This window comes from Sapajus apella, unplaced genomic scaffold (genome assembly GCF_009761245.1).
Source record: "Sapajus apella isolate SASKATOON/1434 unplaced genomic scaffold, GSC_monkey_1.0 scaffold94, whole genome shotgun sequence".
Taxonomy (NCBI): domain Eukaryota; kingdom Metazoa; phylum Chordata; class Mammalia; order Primates; family Cebidae; genus Sapajus; species Sapajus apella.
The window spans coordinates 7,994,731-8,014,581 of NW_022437034.1; the positions used below are offsets into that span (position 1 = coordinate 7,994,731).

Below are 19,851 nucleotides of genomic sequence, written 5' to 3' on the forward strand. Positions count from 1 at the left end.
CAGGTGGGGCTTATATTGGCTTAGGTAGAAGGGGAATTTGTTTTTTTAAAATGTCTGTCAATTGGTATACTTCTCTTCGAATAGCTAAGTGCCCTCTGATGTGTTCCCAGTGGCATACTGTGCTTTCCTCTAGAGATCAATTTTTAATACATGACTATCACTTGTTTATTTGCTGATCCCATCCCTCCCCAAGACTGGAGAACTGGAATCATAGAATTCGTCACTGTTGTTTTCCCAGCTCCCAGCAGAGGACTGTTGACATAATAGCTATTCGGTAAATATTTGGCTAATGAGCAAATGAGACAATTTCTAAAATACATTAAATCTCAAGACATTCTGCACATTACATCTATATACCTTGGATGGCTTTTTCCCATTCTCCAGGTCTTTTCCTTTCTCTAGGCTGGACCAGCTTTGCCCTTGTGAGTCCAGGCCCCTAAAAAGAGTTCAAATTCTGAAGGTTCTGAAGAAAGTTTAAAGTATGGCCTAACATGGCACATGGCAGCATTCGTTTTTAAGGGCTTTTTTTTTTTTTTTTTTCTTTTCCTTCCTCTTAAAAATTCCATCTGTTGCCCTCTTGGGGCTGAGTGTGAAGTAGGGTGAGTCAAACCTTTAGCAGATTGTCCTGGGTTTTGATAAGCTAAATGCAGGGGAAAGAACACCATTTCTCTGTGAAAATGGCAGGGAATGGTAACTAGCTTGAGAGTGGGTGGCTGAGCAAAGAAATGCTTTAGCTAGCTTTCCAAGGACCCGTTGAATGCTGCGCATTTCTTTAGTGGCCTGCTTGCTGGAGCCTTCCGCAGGAGCACATGTCCCTCTGGCCCTGGCTGGCGAACTGGAATCACAGAATTCCTCACTGTTGTTTTCCCAGCTCCCAGTTGAGGACTGTTCAGCCCATAATAGCTATTCAGTAAATATATTCAGCCCATAGGGCTCTCAGGCACCACATTTAATGACAGCAGCTCTTCCCGTCCACCATGCCTATTGCAGTCTTGGGCAGCACCCACTGGCCAGCTCCTTGAAGACTGTGGAGGTGGGGAGGTCTATTTGCCCTCAAAGCTGCAAAGGGAAATCCACAGTTTCAATCAATCCACAACTTTGCCTTCATGGAGGAGGATGGAGGGAAGAAACAAAGCAGCCTGATTGGAACTCAGAGCCTCGCCACCCCTGCCCACTTCTCACCCCCATGGCATGTGACTGCTAAAAAGACACAAGAAACACTCCTTGTTTTAGAACACAAATACATAAATTTTTAATCTGCGAAAAATACAAAATGAAACCATGTACAAGTTATGTACAAACCCTTTTTACAAGACAAGAGAGTGATCACTGGTTGTTACAGATGACAGAGTTGGGTAGATCATTTCAAAGCACCAGCATATATTCTCTCCTTCAGTTCCTGTCAGGTTAGAGTAATTAATCATAATCGTAATCATAATGCCAACAATCAAAAGATTGAAAGATGAATAAGCCACGCTCTTTTTCCTTAATGAACATGTAGGCTGAACTCTGCATGTGTGTACCTTTTTTTTTTCTTTGTCCCCTAAAGAAACGTTGAAGTGCAGGTTTTGGTGTTACGTAGAGGAAGGTTTCTTTTCAACGTCTGGGTGGTGGGATGTGGGCCAGAAATTTTAGGCAGGATGTGATTGCGCCACCTGGGAATGGAACGTTTTTAATTAGAATTTCCCAACAGATCTGGGTTTATGTTTGAAATGTTGCAGTTCTGGTCAGAAGTGTGTCAGGCTGTATTCAGCGGAAGGAAGGGGAAGAGAGTGAGCCACTCTGGGACGGACGGGACTCTGGTTTTGTATGGAAGTGAGGCTCGGTCCACATTGTGGGTGGGGCTCCCGTCCCTGCTAGCTGGCTTCCCATGTCGACCCTGAATCCCATGGGAGGAGAGTGCTGGGTCGCTCTGGCAGGCGTGTGTCAGTGCCTTGTGTACATTTCCAGCTAAGATTCTAAACAGTGGGGCCCGGCAGTGCTTCCCAAGGCAGGCATGGCGGAGAGCATTGGTGTCACTTTCCCCCCTGTTCTGTTGAATAGCAAGACAGAGGAGAAGCAGCAACACAGAAGTCCTCAAGGGATAAGCAAAGGAAACCTTTCTAAACTGAAAAACCTACCTAGGGATAAAGTACACTTTCACCTGGCCAAAACATCTCTTCTCACACTGCCTATTCAGAAAAGCCACCAAAGCAAGGTGGCTGTAACATTTGTTTTCACACCCGTGAAACCAAAGCTGCAGTGCATGTGCTGTTCAGGAAGGGAAGAAAAGCAATGCAGTGACATGGACAGGAAGGTGAAAGGAGATGTCCATCTCAAGACCCCTCTCTCGTGAGTCCTCCAGAAAGACTGCCAATCACCATGCCAGCTTCCATCCACTGTGGCAGCCACAGTGACGCTTAGTGGCTGAGTGACCGTCCACGTGCACCAGGCCTCAGGGCAAGCTCTGGGAATATGGACAAAGAAGCAGCGTTCCTGCCTTTCAAATGAGTCCTTTGACTTCTGCATCACCATCTCCAACGTCTTTCATCTCTAACCTCACAGATGATTTGCCCTCTCTTTCTTAAAATTCCCCTCTTGTTTCTCATTTTCCTGGTTCTGGCATACTCTATATCTTCTGTCCCAAGAGGGTCTACTTGTTTTGCTCCTTTTTAGTCCCAAAAAACATGATTGTAGCCCACAAACACATCTGCCAGCTGACCTGAACCTACACTTTCTCCTTAAGAGAATTCATCCAGGATCCTCCCTTTCCAAGTACCTCTGTGGGTCTGGCTTCCACATCTGCAGGGCCTGTTGTAACCCACTCGTTCAGTCCCCTGTCCCACTCCTCTGGCCTGTGGGTCCTTCCCTCATGTATAGCTCTCAGCTTTTTCTGATCTGGATGAACCAATATAACATTTCTTAGCTGCTCCACTCACTGCCTCCTCTTCCTGCCTGCTTCTCTTGTTTTCTTATTCTTCCACATGGTTCTGTCCTTGAGGACAGATTAGGTGTGTGTTCACGGTACAAAGAACATCTTCTAGAACCACAGCCATTGCCCCACACCCAGCCCCTACAATCCCAAATAATCTTCTACAACTATTACAATCCATAATATTTATTTGCTATTCAGTGTTCACATGTATTCAAAAATTCTTTATTGAACACCTGTTTTGTACAACATAATCCTTCCAATATATGTGTGGCTTGTGTTCCCATTTAGGCAGGCAGGCTATCTTCCTCTAATGGTCTGACAGTCATGAGCATACAGCGGCTACTCAGTAAATACCCATTAGCAGTTACTGATTAACGTCGCCCACCCTGCCGCATGCCAGATAATCTTGCCTTCATACTTAGAATACTGGCCCTCTACTTATCCAACTCCTAAAACCCCCTTTCTCTAGAAATCCTACCTTGCTGAATCATCTGAAATTACAGTATTTCTCCCTTGTTTCAACTCCTTCCATATTGAATGGCGAAACTATGTTGTTAGTGTTTACCCTTTCTCTAGTGGCACTTTGGGCATATTTTCTTTCTTTAGTTGTTGTATTATAAACTGACTGATGTCAGGACCTAGATTGTGCTCATTTCTCCCCCACCTGCTCCTTTTACAAATATTGAGTGAGTGCTGTTTTTTAAGCAAGGGTTACCTGATTAGCTATAAGGATGTTTTCATAATGGGAATTCCTATTTGGCAGTTCTGAACTATTAATCCTTCTCTATAATTTGTGGATGTCCTGCCACAGGTTCTTATTATATTACTGTCTAGAAAATAGTGTGATTGGCAGGTTTTAAAAACTTACACATCTATTCCTACCCTCTAATCTACTTTGTGAGTTTGTTGCTGACATTCTAGTAATTCAGTAGAATCAGGATGTTGTTTTTGATGATCTTGTGACACAAAGCAAAGCAAAATGTGTGAGGAAGGGAGGTGCTGCACACGGTGAGTTGTTGACCTGGAGGGTGCGCCCCTTAGCACTCCATGCTGCTAGGAAAATGTTCAGTTTGGTGTGCATTCTCATTATATCTTCCAAGAAGAACTGACATCTCACTACCTTCAACCCGAAAAATGCACAGCCATTGCTGCCCCATCACTCTCTGCTTAAAATTCTTTACTGGCTTTCCATGACTTTCTAAATCAAGTTTCAAACTTTTATCTTGACCCTTAGACTGTACTCTGTAGCCCCTTCCATGAAGTCTCATCTCAGTTTTCCACAGTTCCCCTATGCAAACTTATCACAGTAGACAAAATAGTCAATCTATTGAAATCACATTTCTACAAATACATCATGGCTTATTAAGTCCTGTCTCCCTGGAAAACCCTCATATTCCACGTCTTTCCAGACCTGTCACCCATTTACTATTGAAAAGCTTCCAAAGCCCATCCAGCATTAAATGCCTCTGCATTCTTGCAGCCCATGAGGCTCAATGCAACCTCTTCTTTCTTTCAACACAAAGAACTACTCTTTGTACCATATGCACGCCCATAACTCATGGTACTTTAAAATATTGCTTATTATATCTTTTTTCTTTTTTTCTTTTTTCCCAGATTCTTTTGCTTATTATATCTTTTTTTTTTTTTGAGACGGAGTTTTGCTTTTGTTTCCCAGACTGGAGTGCAATGGCGCGATCCCGGCTCACCGCAACCTCCGCCTCCCGGGTTCAGGCAATTCTCCTGCCTCAGCCTCCTGAGTAGCTGGGATTACAGGCACGCGCCACCATGCCCAGCTAACTTTTTGCATTTTTAGTAGAGACGGGGTTTCACCATGTTGACCAGGATGGTCTCGATCTCCTGACCCTGTGATCCACCCGCCTCGGCCTCCCAAAGTGCTGGGATTACAGGCTTGAGCCACAGCGCCCGGCCTTTTCCCAGATTCTTAATGTATACTATGAGTTTGGCTTATCTTCAGATAAGGAGTCTCAGGTCCTTATTAAGATAAAAAAAAATATGGCAAAAGAGGAAGGTCTGCTGCAGGTGGTCTAAGTCAGAATCCTTTCTCCAGTCTATCCATGTGGGGCCATGATATCAAGGAGCTTCCAAATGTTGTAGGGCTACAGGTGCCTCTGTCTTTGGGCACATAGGCTTCTTTTTATTTGTGTTTTAAGGAACCTTAACATAAAAATGGAAAATTAGGGTCTGTGGTCCCTTAAGGAATAAAATTTAAAATATTTTCCAAGTTGCCTTATTTTAATGAAAATCTTGAAATTATTCACGATAGATATTTTATGGGCAACAACCAATCAGAAGAGACTCCACTTAAACAACCAATATGATCAAACTAGTACAAACTGCTAGGAATCATTCCTAATTACTACTATCACATAAATAAATCCAAATAGCCTCATCACCTCCTCAATTGATTATGGGATTTACATGCTAAATCATCCGCACTGAATACCAAAAAAAAAAAAAAAAGCCTTTTGGGAATAAGGAGAGTAGCAGAAAGGTAATTTTCGAGAAGGTTTTAAGTAAATTCTGTTTTTTTTGCTTTTTAAAGAGGATGAATCAAGTCCTACTTAGTGAAGGCCCTTTCAAGTGTCACGTTGACTGGTGGCTTTACCACCGTTCCAAAAGCAGCAAGTAAGAAGAAAACAAAAAATGGACAGATTCTGCCCTGGAACTCAGTGGTTAAGCTGAATGCATCTACTTAGTTTCCTAGGAGTCAAGGTGATCACATCTCAGTCAGTTGGTTGGATAGTCTTTGTTTCTCACCCTTCTGACCTTTATTCTTCAAATTTGCCCTTCCTTCCTTCAGTGAGGTTCTCCTTAACAATAAAATTCAATGGATTAAAGTTACATTTATGTATGTAAGTAGTTAAGAGATGGTTAATTTATTAACGAAAGAAAACAACCAAATAAACAGAGAATAGGAAATGACATGGGAAGCAAGACTGGTTACTTCCTGAAGGCCAGATGCACATGGGGAAAATGGCAGGAATTTGGGGTCTCTTGACCCCCTAATTACACACTAGGAATTGGAGACATGGAATAGAGATGAAGGAATTAACTGAGGCTGGGCCTTGGAAAAAAAAAAAAAAAAAAAAAAAGTGAAGGTGGTGTTGAAATTGAGAAGAAAATCCTAGAAACAGATAGTGAAATTTGACCAATGTGATTCAAGTGTGTCTGAATTGTGAAATTTGCATCTTGAACCTAAAGGTACTCTAACATGAAAAGCACAGGAATGAACCTAACTATTCTATGTCCAGAGCAGAAAATAAATGTTCACTACTCCTGAATAAGGCCAGGAGTTTTGCCTGGGTGATGCAGCAAAAAGGACCATTCTTCCAGCCCTGGACACAATAGTCTCCAAGGCCTTCGCCAAGGAGAGGCAGCCACTCCCATGTTCCCACTCCTAACTTAGATCGTGTCCCCTGGGACCTGAAAGGGGCTTTAGAGTCATCTGAATGAGTCATTTACAAATAAAATCACCACGACTCAGAAGGTTTTAAAAACATTTTCAAAGTTCATAGTTGTTTGTAAATGTGGCTCTTGAACTCTCATATTAAACGGTAACTAGGGAACTTGTACCTTTTCTCCTTTCAACATGAAAATACCCCAAATTTCTTAAGCTTTCTCACTTTTCCTTTATCCAACCCTAACAAATGCTTCTAATTTCCTATTTAAAGCTGTCAATTAATTTTTTTACAAAGTACATAATAAGGTGCCAGAACGCTTGGGAGGAAAGAGTTTTGGAATGTGCCTTAGTCACGGTCACTTTTATTTAAGGTGTTTTTTTAAATGGTTCAAGATGATATTCTAAAATACAAATTTGCTTAGACAAAAATATAAGTTTTCTCAAGGAGAAAGGTGATGATGGTGATGACATTTTCTGCTTTTTAAACATGCTGTTGGTGAGTCTTTGATTCCCACAGCACCCAAGAATCATTAGTTTGGGAAAATGGCTTTTCTGGAGCCCTAAACTGGGATGGGAAATCAGAGCCTCATAATATGGACAATGCCAAGGAAGACCCTCCTTGGTCTCAGGTAGATGGAGGCTGAAAGACAGACTGTTGCAGTGGAGATGGAGGGGACTCAGGGCCAAAGTGCTCAACGAGTAGGAACAAGTTAGGAAGAAGCTCCGGCATGTGCTTGAGCCCTCCAGTGATTTCACAAATTTTATTTATGTCTCCATTTCGGTTTCTACTTACCAGGCATCAGCTTTTGCCAAAGGGCCCACCAACCAGTCATTTTCCTACCACCTTAACAAAATGCCTCATTTTGCTTTCTAGTCCAGTACAATTTGTTATTACAAAGGCAACACAGTATGAACTTATTGCTCTACTTAAAAGAAAATGAATTTCTACCAATTTTTTTGGGGGGGTGCTTATGAATCAAGGAGCCCTTTACTGTAGGAAACGATCCTACCTATTATGATTTTTTTAAAAAAGTTTAAATTCAAATCTCTAGCCGCAAATGCATCAATGGATGTGTGATGGGGTTGGAGTTTACATTTCTGCTTCCAGATTGCTTTGGTAGGGGAGACACAGGGAAGAGAGGATACTGGGAATGGGGCTTTGTGTCTTGTGTCCCTCTAATGGAAGATCCCTTATGTGGCCACCACAGCCTTCCAGAGGAGACCAAATTGCTCAAACAAATTCGAAGGTATGTTATTAGGAACAGGAGTGAAGAGCCCATTATGGTTCATGAAGGAAAGAAGAGCGTGGATTGACATGAATATACTAAGGTGACCCCAATGCAAAATCATTATGTAAAAGAAGGCCTAGCTTTCAGGAAAGTTGTCAAAATCCTAGCAAGAGGTTCTCCCCACAAACACATTTGACTTCTGTTGGAAACCAAGAAATGTTTATAAGCCTGAATATAGACTGTTGACGTCATTTTAGTCTGCTGAGTAGGCTAGTGATTAATTATAAGTAGTTTTTAAACAATCCAATTGGACATACATTATATTCACAATACTTTTATAGAACTAATTCTACAAAATGTGACGACAGAGTAACCACAGTCCGACAAGTCACTGCAGGACAATGCCTACGAGGTGGAAGCACGACTATATTGGCTCTGCAGGGAGTGGACAGAGGTGGAAGCTCATTTTGCCTACGTTGGTAATTGGAGTACTTAGTGGACGTATGTCTTCATGGTGATCTCATTGCTTTGCTCTGATCTGATTTGCACTACCTTAACTAGGTACCACAGGTCATGGCCCAAAGAGTTAATGGACTAGATATCACGAAACTTTGGGGGGATACTTTAGTTAGCTTGGATCCTTTAAGCGTCCACAGTTTACATTTTTGAAGAAAATAGAAATCACTATCACATTCATGCTTCTCCAGAGACCTTGATGATCATATCAAAGACTGAGAATTTTAAAGTTGAAAGACTTGCTAAGTTGATTGGAGCAAAACAGTTGCCAGGAGACTGTACACTGAGCACGCAAGTGACAGCAGAGCTCTGAGACATAGTAATTGCATCGGATGGCTAGAAAAATCTTTTGACCCCAGTTTAAAGTGGCTGATATATTTGATTTCACTGCTGGTAATTTTCAAAGGCCTTTTCTAACAGTCTATATGAAGTGCATTCATTGCTTTCCTTTTGTTATTGTTTTTTAAATTGTTGTAATAAGTTCATGTGTTTGGCCCCAGCAACTAAATAAAGGAGAGCATGCAAAGTAAAATCTGTCTCCATGGGTATAGAAATGTCCTGGCTTTTAAACAAAAACTCAGTGAGAAGAATGAATGCCCTCTCATATCCTATGGTAAAGTAAAACTATGGATCAGTTTTATAAACTTCCAGGCTAAAAGCTCTGAGACTTGGGGAGTGGGGAGAAAGTCCACCAGACCCTCCTGAAGTTGACATTACTCGCTCAGGTGGCTTGGAAATACGAAATGAGAAGCATAACAGCATGTAGAGTCCCCACCACTAGAACAGGAAACAGAGCAATGCCTGTGTGCATCTGGCCCTCAGCTTCCACATTCCAGGTGTGCCCACAACCCTCCTGGTGTCCTTAGCTTGCCAGACAAGCCTGCCAATTGTAGAAAAGCAGCAAGAAGGACTTCCCTTTAAAACTATGAACAAAGGGGTGAGAACTACAGAATGAAAACTGAAACCACAAAAATATGACTTTCAACTGTGAAAATAAGTAAGTTTCCATTTATTAAGAGCTGGTGTAAATGCAGATCAAAATACACACCCATCCAGGCAAGGAGCAGGTATTCACCTGATCCCTTAGTCTTCCTTTTTGGATTTACTAAAATACATGTATACATCATTGGCCATTTTAAAATTGTTTTAATAATTCATTTCCTGTAATTACAATTAATTGTGGTGGTGACCATCATTCTCCTCAAAGAAAAAGAGAGAAAGAAGAGAAAAACGCATTAAGGAGTCTGGCCACTTACTCATTTAGATTTTGCATTATTTAGATATAGGGAAGATATTTGACAATGAAAAGAAAGGAAAAATATATTTTCTTTCTAATAAATAAAAATAATTTAAAATGCTAGAGGCTATACATGACTATTTTAGTATGTTCATTTATAAATGAAATCATTTTCTTTTCCAAAATACATGGAAGCAATATTCAAGGCAGACAAAGAGAAAGATCTGTCTACTTTTTTTTCTGGCAATTCTTGCTTATCCTAACGTTTCCACCAGTGATTCAGCATGTAAGAAGAAAAGTCACGTCACCATTTATGAAGTTGGTCAGGCTTTAAAAAAATAGTTCTGGTCTCCTGGGAGTCAACATTCATCTTCAACTTCTCTGATTGGTGGAATCAAGCTGCTTGTGGATTTATATTGGTTGATCTGGTTAGCCATGTGGGTACTCATGGGCTTGATTTGAATGTTTCTGGGATAGGCATTATCCGGTTCATCTGTAAACCATTTCTTTTCTGCTAAAGGGCAAAATGGATAGAGAACAAGAAGGAGAAATGAGAAGTTTAATTAGTCCTAGGGTAAAGCCTTTGGAAAGTTCATTGAAAAATGCAAAAAGGTAATCGATAGAAACGGACAGTGAGTAATTGCTAAGAGAGACACTGCAGTGTAGGGAGGACCCCAGAACCTGAAACATACCTCTGCTTCCTGTAGCCAGTGATGAACAAAATGTGCCACTGGGACTCAGAGGCACCATGGGTGGACCTCAGAAGCTAAAGAGGGATTGGAGAATGGACTCTGGCAACGTTCCTTGGAGTTAATTTCGTGGCCAGAAAAGGTTTGGTGGGGAAGGGGTGTTGCATGTATCAGCTGTTCAGTAGAGACATTGTGCCTGAGGAGAGATGTGTTCGTCCATTGATTTGAGTGGAACATGGAAGGGCACCACCACCCTTGCTGCAGAGGGGATCTAGAATCTCATGCAGAATCACCACCTCCCAGCCTTTTCTTGGCTTTGCTTATAACACGCACACTTAAAGCCACGTTTCAAGTATACCACACTCCTGTTTCATTTGTAGCCACTTTAGGGGGTCTTAAACCCATAGATTTTGCTGGCCGAAAATCTATGAAAATCAGAATAGTGACCAGTGTTTTAAAGAGGATTTTGAGGTGGCTTTTATTTTAAGAAAGAAAACTCTGTGTTGGTATAAAGTTATGAATAGAGTTCCAAGTGGCAATATCTTAACTGACTATAATAACCCAAGCTGTCGACAAGGGAGCTCAGTGAAGTCTTGGCATTTCATTTCCACCCTAAATACAGAAATGGCTGAGAGAGAATGCTGAGTCAGGGCGTTCGGGGGCTGGGGTGAGAATGAGAATGGTCTAGCATCTTCTTAGCAGTGCAGAGCTATTTTACAAGACTCAACCCTCATCCCCGCCTCTTTCTAGGATTGAAATTTTCTGGGAAATTGGCCATGTGTATAGATAGGAAAGGACTGGGCAAATAGGACATTCTAACTTAGGAATCATATGCCTCACTTTAGTGGCTTAGGGAAAGAAAAGAAAAAGGAAAAGGGTAAAAGCTATCAAGCACGTCCACTGCTATAGAGACAATGGCCTCTCTAGCTGCTTTTTCTGCTTACCAGAACAATTTGTAATTGCCTTATCAGTGGTCCTGGATGGACACATTAGTGAAGACTGCTCACCTGGTTTGATAGGGGATATGGGGGGTTATGTGCACGTTTGGCTAATGATTTATAAATTAAGCATCTATGATCAGCCAATGACCACTCTGCTTATTTCTCCTCAGTTCCTACTTCTGCCCTTTCAAGTGCCCTGAGCTGTCAGTGTCAAGGAGGGCTGTTGCTGGAACTGGGATGTGACTGAGTCAAAGCCTCGCCCCCCCATTTATACAGCAGCTCAGTTTACCCCACAGGAAACTTGCTACCTCTTGCCTCGTTCTCCCCACCCCCCTCCTGCTCTGGCTCGCTCACCTATTATAATTAAGTTCACTTTGATTTGAACAGATTGGACGATAGGAATTCATAATGCTACATCCTCACAGTGAAGCTAACTGATTAAGTGCTTTAAATTATTCCCCCTGACAGAATGATAAAGTTACAATCTGTTCTCAGATGATCTACAGCTTGCCAGACTCCTACAGCTTCTTTCTACATTCATTTATCTTTTTGTCAAGCAGAGTTTTTTTTTTTTTCCCTAAGCTTCAATTCCATAGATCTTTTAAAGTCATCAGCACATCTGAATTATTAATGAGGCTTTAGAGGCAAGGTTCCTGATGGGCTGGTTAAAAAAGGTTGTATAGAAATCTGGGTCTGTGTACACATCAAAATAATTTCAGCTCCATTTAAAAAACCATTTAGTTCAAGTGTGACATAGATGAACCATTATGCATTTGTGGAAACCAATTTTTTGTGATCTACGATTAAACTAACCTTTCAGAGAAGAGTAAAGTGTGATGGTTATCATGTTTTAAAAGCATTGCCAGGCCGCTGAAACAATTTCAAACTACTACTTTTTCCAGCGGTTTATGTGCAAGGATGATTTTCAGAGAGGTTGAGCCTGGTGTTTGTACTCCGGTTGCCTGAGCTGCCCTTGGTTTTGGCCATGCTGTTATGCAGATCAATTTTGCAAAGGGATTTAGTGCTAGGTCGGACATGCCAGGTTGGAAAGAGTGAACTCAGCTGATGGAAATGAGTAGGTCTTTTGGGTGAAAGACCTAAGACAGCTGCAATTTACTGAAATTTTTACAACTGCTGCAGAGAATAATTGTTCAGAATTTAGTCTTTACAGTTCAATTCAAAGTTGGCATTTTGACCTTTCACGGCAGAGAGAATATCAATTTCCTTCTGCTGTCTGTAAGAAAGAGAGCATTATTTCCCCATTTAAGCTTCTCTTTTTCCTTTTAAATTTCTTGCCATTAAAAAAAAGAGCTAAGCAGAGTAGCCCATGTTTTGGCCACGCTGCCTCAACACAAGGAGCGAGCTGTGTTAAAACACACTGTGGTGAGGAGTTGAGGTCTTCCTTATGCCTGAGAAACAGCTGTTTAATTTGGGTGCTTCCTACGATTTAAATGTGTGTGGTCTTGGAGACTCGGTTACATAGGATGTTCAGGAAATGGAAATATACGAATGCTCTGGGTGTTTTACTAAAATGTCTGGTGGCAAAGGTATTTACAAAGAGATTCTCCCAACATAATTCCGAGGAACACACATTTCCATGATCACCAGCCATTCGGCATCCAAGGAGAGTGCTTCAAGTAGGACAATGACAATCTGATGTATTGAATCTTGCCTTTTGAGGAAGAAACAATACGAATAGGTTGCTACAAAATTGACCACGAGGAAGAGGACTCAGGGAAGCAGTTCTAATGAATGCTGCATGGTCAAGGATAAATCCAAATCCCTGAGTTTATCTCCACTCCCTGTTTCATCTCCCACGCCAGAAAGATTTCCAGGGGCTTTATTTTCATCTCTAAGATGAGAAGGGCAATTGATCGGGCTGGGAGTGCTTCCTCACTGCCAGAGAAAAATAGCCTCATTTGTTAATAAGCTTCTTAAGAATGAAATGCCTGTTGTCAGCAGTCGGAGTTCGTGAAGTTAGGAAAGAAGAGGCATTTCAGTCTGTGGCTGGGAGGGGGCTAGTGGGACAAGATAAAAATCTGGAAAACAGCTGCAGAGAGATTCTAGTAGAATTGCCACTGCCACTGGGAGATGTTACCTATCAAGACCAGCCATCCTATGAGCTGTCCAGCGGGAAGAGGCAAGGGGATGTGGGCTAAGGAGACAGTGCAGGGCAGGAGGTTAAAGTCAAGCAAACCTGGCTCACATACCAGTTGTGTGGCTCTGAACAAGTTATTACCGAATTTGTCTTAGCTTCATTCCTCTTCTATAAAATACGGCTGATGATACAAACTTCCTAATAGTGTTCTTTAGATAGATGGAGCTAGTGTCCTTGAAACACACAGTTCCAGATACATGGCAAGTAAATGTGAGTAAATAAGGTTATTAGTATTATTAATAATATCAGTGGGCATTATGCCATAGTGGCTAACTTCACAGACTACTGTCTCTCAGATTCTGAATCTTTGAAATGGACACACAGCATCTCCATCTGAAACTCTTGTGAGAATTGAATTTGTATAGGTAACTAAAAAGTGCTTAGGAGAGTGCCTGGCCTAAGGCAGTTGCTGAAGTGTTAGCTTTTAGAATAAGTCTAGTACTAGCCTGAGTACTATCAGTACTAAAGGATGATGTAAGCATGGGTGGTGCCTCTTGAAAGTGATGATAAATGATGCCCTTCAGCAGAGATGCTGAGGATAGAAAACAGGGATGTGGATATCAGGGTGTATCCTGAAGAGCACGAATTGTGCCAACAGAGGTTACAGAGAGGGATTTGGTTGGTCATATTCATTTGGAAGGTAAAGGAGAAGACCCAGTGTTATGTCTGGGGAGCTGAAGGTTCCTCCCTTCCCAGGCTGCCTCTGTGTCTCTGAAATACTGGCTTTCACTCACCAGCTATCTTATCCCATCTGAGAACCATCTGTTTCTTGCATTTCTAGTTTCATCACTGAGATCACAGGGTTTAAAATAAGGATCAAAACCTCCTGCAGCCACAGGGCTACAGGTCATCCTGGAGGAGTGGGCTCTTGCAGGGAAGGCCCCCAGAGCTGGGCTGACTGAGCCGCCACCAGCAGAAGAAGAAACAAGCTGCACTGTGAGACTTAAGCTTCTCTGTTGGCTCTGTGGGTTGTCAGTGCTGTGGGAATTAGCCTTTTCACAGAACTACTCCCTAGAGAAGATCGCAGGAAAGGGGAGGCAATGATACAGCAAAAGCGTTTGGATAATTGGCCCTCTTCTCACTACACCACAAGCTGAGGTTGAGAGAGAAAAGGCTCAAAAGAAAAGATTCTGTTTCAAGAGAGACACCATGGAGAACAGTAAGGACTAACAGGGGGCTCCGACATTCAAGGGTAATAGCTGTGTGGTTTCTTGTCCCGCATTTCCGATAGGCAACCTGGCATACTTCCTCTGCTGGGCAAACCCTGATGCCCCCACCATTCCCACCCACCACCCACACATACCACCTCCTCTCCTGTTAGCAGAGTATGCCTATTTCTTAGAGAAAAAAATTATTTGTGCCAGAACAAACGCAGTTTCTGTTTAAGACAAATATTCTTACTTCTTCCCAATTGCCTACCGTGACTCTGTTTTTTAACCAAAAGTCTGATGCTGCCATTCTTTGAGCAGAACGAACTGCTCTCCCAGCTCTCCTATGTGGCCCTTGGTCCAGCCAACACCCTGAGGACAGACTCTTCACTAATCCTGGTGGCAGGGGATAATCCCTCTCACCTCCAGTGGTTGCAATGGGCATGCAATCTTGCATGGGAGTCAGCCAGCCAGTGTAGTGACAGGTGCCCACAGCTATTTCTTTATCATATTGTGACAAAGCAGGCATGGGCTGAAAGAAGCTGATTGAGAAATTGATTTTTACACTGTCTTGACTTCTACAGGCCCTGGAGTTTCTGTACTCTCCTCTTTCTCCTTCAAGGAGCCTGTTGCTATAGGAACCTGGCAGGTTGATTTAATTGTCTCTATCGGGATGCAGACACCTTTAGGCTTTTGCCATGCTGCAGAAGAGCCAGGCAAAAGGTTTTCCTGGTCATCTGGGATCTGGACGATGCTGCCAAGAGGCACAATCAGTCCCTCTACTCATTGAGCTTACAGGGCTATTCCCCTTTCTTGGAAGCTGTGTGACCAGCATGAGAAAGTGCCACCAGCACAGCAGCAACATGAGGCAAGTAAAGGCACTCATCTTTTCAAAAAAAAATAAATAAATAAACCAAGGGAACAAGAGTAATATAGAAAATGATTAAAGGCATAAAAATATGTAAAGTCAATTCGTATCAAATACTTATTGAGCACCCATGGTAAGGTTCTGGGTCATAACCTTTAATATTCTGAACAGAATTTGAAACCTCTCCCAATTGTGGCAAAAGTTTAACTGTATGTATAAAAGTCTAGCTTTCTATATCCATTTGAACTGGCTTTGGGAAGAACCCTGGGTAGCAGTCTTTAGGGAAATTCATGATTCCATGATCACCCTAGTGTTGAGACTGAGAAGGCTTCACTGTGCCTTCTGGTTTACCAGGCAACTTACTGTTCATCCCTTTCAAAGCCCAAAGCAAGCTAGACTAAATGGCTTACAAATGGCTTCTCTTCTAGAATGGTGCAGATAATGGAGTTCCTACCTTTTAAAATATATATACTTTCTTTTCAAAGAACTCTTTCACTTTCCACCCTTGCCTCCTTTTTCCTTTTTTTTTTTTTTTTTTTTTTTTTTGGCAGAGGGCAGTGAAGGGGAAGAGAAATAATAATGAGAAACTTCTATGACTCCTTTCTAAGCAAGCAGATGTTCTACTGAAAGAGGAAGGGGAAGTTTGGAGTCAAATAGAAAACAATGGAGGAGATTCTTCACTCTATTAAGGAAAGTATAATACAGCTGTTTTGGCAAATAAAATCAAAGTAATGATGATCCTTCTCCATCATCAAATTTATCATTACTCAAGTACGGTCAATTCTCAGTTATCTACCAGTGGGGCATGACTGTGTGCCCAAAGTCCAGGAAAACCTCAAAATTCCATCTCATGTCATAGTCTGTTCCCATTCCATTCCCATCACAGTATCCTCATTGGAGTTGCAAACAGATTCTATGTAAAGCGCACTTCTGATTTACTTCTCTCTATCTGCCCAATCTCTTCTTGGGATTTAACAAATGTCTGAAAGGCAGGTGGCAGGAGAGATTTGGGTAGTACAGTGACTAAACCATCAGCTCCCAGATAAGTGGGTGTGGACTACTGAGTTGATATACACAACAGAACAAACAGTTTTAATTTGGGTCATACTGATCAAGCATAAAGAATACCAATGCTTTTGCCATTAAGAACCCTCCTGGTTTAAATAAAAGGAGGACAAAATATTGACAGAGAAGCAGGTTTGCCAAATGGAATTGCTGCAAATGTTTTCCAGAAAAGTTTAACAACTGGCATCATCACTTGATTGAGTAGATCTTGCCAAGATGAACACAGAGCTGTGAACAGACCGATGGGGGAACTGGGGTTGGGGTGGCAATGGGGGAAGTGAAGGAAGCTGGGTTTCTTGAAGGGAAAATGCTTTTGGACTTGGAGCAAGGTACCAGGGTGGGCAGCGAGGCCACGTGCAGATTAAAAGGCAAGCCAGATGGAGAGAAGTTCCCCCCAAATTACCCAACCCCACACCCAAGAACACCAAAACAAACTCTAAGGAATCTAGCAATAGCAGCAGCACAGCCTCATTGCGCTGAGCAATTTAGAAAGTGGAAGAAGGAAGGAAGAGAAGAAGGAAGGGAAAAGGGAGGAAAAGGGGAGGGGGGAAAGCAAAACAAAATAAATAAAATCACAAACAGAACAATATAAATAAAAATAAACAAACCAATAACAGAATAAAATTTGTAACTCCTTTTTTTTTTTAATTTCACAAAAGTTTTCACAAGGACAACGTTATAGAAGAAAACCCCCAGCAGTGGCTAGGTCATGCAGAACCATTAATTGTCATACCTTGGCCCATTCTATTCATCCTTGTCGCACTTTAGAGAGAGAAGTAAGCTATGTGAGTTTTACAATGCTTTTAAACTGTCATATTTCCTGTTGAGCACTTTAACTGGCACATTCTTATAGTTATAAATGTTCTGAGGGCGTAACTTTATAACCTCCTTTGCAAAGAATGCATGAAGAGCTCTTCATGATCCAATACTAGGGGAAACATATATATAGTTATATATATATAGTTATATATATATAGTTATATATAAAGAGATAGTTATGCATAATATAAATCAATATATAGAGAGACAAAAATAATTTGAAAAAATTCTTCCACTCATAGGGCTTGTTAATTTACATTTATACAATTATTCCCCACCGCAATACTGGTTTGAAAACTACACTGCCCCTGTCTTTGGTGTGGGGGAGGGTGGAGGTTCTGACTGAGCCTCACCATTTTGTCAGTAAAAGTGCTTGTCAATTCACACAGCAAGCAAATCTCCAAAACTATCATGCTTGAGGGGACGGGGGATCCAAAATCTAAATCCAAAACATTCACCATAAAAACACCTTTTTAGAGATGGTACAGCTGTGACATGTTTTCTTCCTCCCTTTTACACCCATTCTATGTGATGGAATTCTTAAAACATTTCAAATATGTATATACCAGCCCAGTGCTATTCCATCCATAAGAGAAATCGGTTATGGTGAATTGGCCAATTTTTAAGAACTATAGCACTGCCTAAAGCATGATTTGCATGCACAAAGCATCTGGCAACTATATGTTGAAAAAAGGGGCATTTTTCTACCTCTCCTCTCATGCTTACTAACTGTTCAGAAAGAAAGAAAGAAAACAAAAGAAAAAAATAACTATACCAAAATGTGTTTGGCTCACTGTTGCACTCTTATCCCACGTCTCATAATGACAAGGAGCAGCTCTCGACTGTCGTCCTTACCCTGCCTAAATTGGCTAGGTTAAAGAAAGCGATGATGAGGAATTCTTTCCCACCAGCTTTCTGCATTGGGACAGCCAGCACTGCGCGGCTGCACCAGCAGTTGAAGGTGGTGCCTGGCTTTTGTCTTTGTTGAGTCAACTGTGGCTGATGCTCCTACATTCTAATTTATTTAGCAAGTCAGCTCCTAGAAAAACATGATCTGCAGATGGGTTTGTCTTCCTCTGACTCTACCATTGCCCCAGCCCTTCCTCCTACCTGGCATTGGGGCCATAACTAATCAAACAAAGGGGAGTAAAAAGATCCCCTGAGAATGCATGGAAAAATACTTGCTCTTTCCTGAGCATTATTTATTCTGTACATAAGGTAAGTAATTCACCTTTTAAAAGATGTAAAAGTCCCAGGAAGGCAGTTTTTAATGACTTACATCTGATATTTATGATACATATGGCTTTTCATCCCAAATGTCAAAAGTGAAAGAAAAAAATAGCTATTCATATGGCAACATAAGGAGACAGAATAACAATTTAATATGCAATCAAACCTCTTTTCACTTAAACAAAATGACTAGAATTTGATACATCCATGAATGGAATACTATTCTTTCCTCTATATTAAGGTGAGAAATGTTCATATGAACTCCCAGAGGAAACTGGCTCTGGGACAAAAGGCCTTGGTGAGTAACTAAAAAAAAAAAAAAAAAAAAAAAAAAAAATCTCTGATGTTCGCTTGCAACAAGCAGGTCCTTCATAATCATCGACACAAATCGTGAAAGCCTTTCAAATGCTTCGCAATACTTCGGCCCAGAGAGTAGAAACAATCAATATGTTTTCACTGCCGTTTGGTTGCTTGTTTCAAATAAACATGTGCCAACTTACTGTGTATATAAAAAAAAGAAAGGAAAACAACAACAACAACAAAATCAAAACCCAAAGCACCCTGATAATCCTGATGAATCAGAATCAACTTTTCTTTTACATTAAATAAACTTGCTTTGCCTAACTGACATTGATCACAAATGCTCCCTTCTAATCTGTGAACTCATTCCTGCAGCGAGCTATTTATGTCTGGAGCATGCCTTTGGGTTATTTTTCCCCTAGAATCATAAATAACTTTTGGTCCTTCTGCTTATTTGCTGTTGTGCTCAAGGGTTTTATGGTGGTGAAATAAAAATGACAACCACATGCACACTATCATACATATGCAAATATGTGTAAAAAAAAAGGGGGGGACTACAGGGGAAAACAGGGAAAGTTACTTTGTTGAAAACGCCAACTGGGGAAATGAGTGGCAGATACAGTTTCACACAGTGGCGGTGGATACACATATCAAAGCCGCTCTTCCTGCACGTACTTCTGTTTGTCCCGGGACTCCCTGGACTTGGGCCGGTTCTGTCGGTTTGCTGTGGACGGGATGGAGTGAACAGAGGAGCTCTTCTTGCTGGAGGACTGCGAGGAGTGGGAGGAATGGGACAGGCTGGCCCGGGACTGGCCGGCGTTGTGGTCAAACTGCATTAAGCAGAAGATCAGGTCCGTCGGCACGAGCTCAAACTCGTAGGGGGGGTTGGTGATGACATACCTAGACAGGGAAAGCAGAGATGTCAACGCCCGAGAGTAACTAAGTGAAGAATTCAACACTCCCTGAACCAAAAGCCATGGCCTGTTTGCTCAGGTCTTTCAGAGGATCTGAAAGAAGAACTTTTAGCTGGTCCAAGGCCTTAAACGTTCTTTTCCTCGTTAAATAGAAACTTCCTCTGTTTAACGCAACAAAGGGGGCCAGCCAGGAGCCCAGGCAGAGATGCAGAATTAGAGCCAGTGATGGAAGAACCAAACTTCGCTTCTCCTGGTCTACATGTACCTTTCCATACAAGGTCAAAATCACTTCCAAGTAGCCCATCCACTGGAGTTTTCATGGACTGTGATACAATTTTTATTCCAGAATTTTCTGACAATCCCAGATATACACTACAGGATCTTTGTTTACCATGACAGAGT

At 41.6% G+C, this 19,851-nt stretch overlaps 1 protein-coding gene across 2 annotated transcripts in view; it reads right to left on the minus strand.

The window, feature by feature from the left end:
• Window positions 1-4,843: 4,843 nt before the first annotated feature.
• The window catches only part of LOC116535447 (calcium-activated potassium channel subunit alpha-1), a 213,948-nt gene continuing 198,940 nt past the window's right edge, over window positions 4,844-19,851 (minus strand). Inside the window, exons 11-13 of one of the 2 annotated variants that reach the window (XM_032256518.1) lie at window positions 19,211-19,435; window positions 16,920-16,948; window positions 4,844-9,831 (exon numbers count right to left, since the gene is read on the minus strand). In XM_032256518.1, the coding sequence (XP_032112409.1) occupies window positions 9,677-9,831; window positions 16,920-16,948; window positions 19,211-19,435 (409 nt within the window). In that variant the 3' untranslated portion in view covers window positions 4,844-9,676. Of the gene's footprint in view, window positions 9,832-16,805; window positions 19,436-19,851 lie in introns of those variants that run through there. The other variant, XM_032256517.1, reaches the window with a different exon arrangement.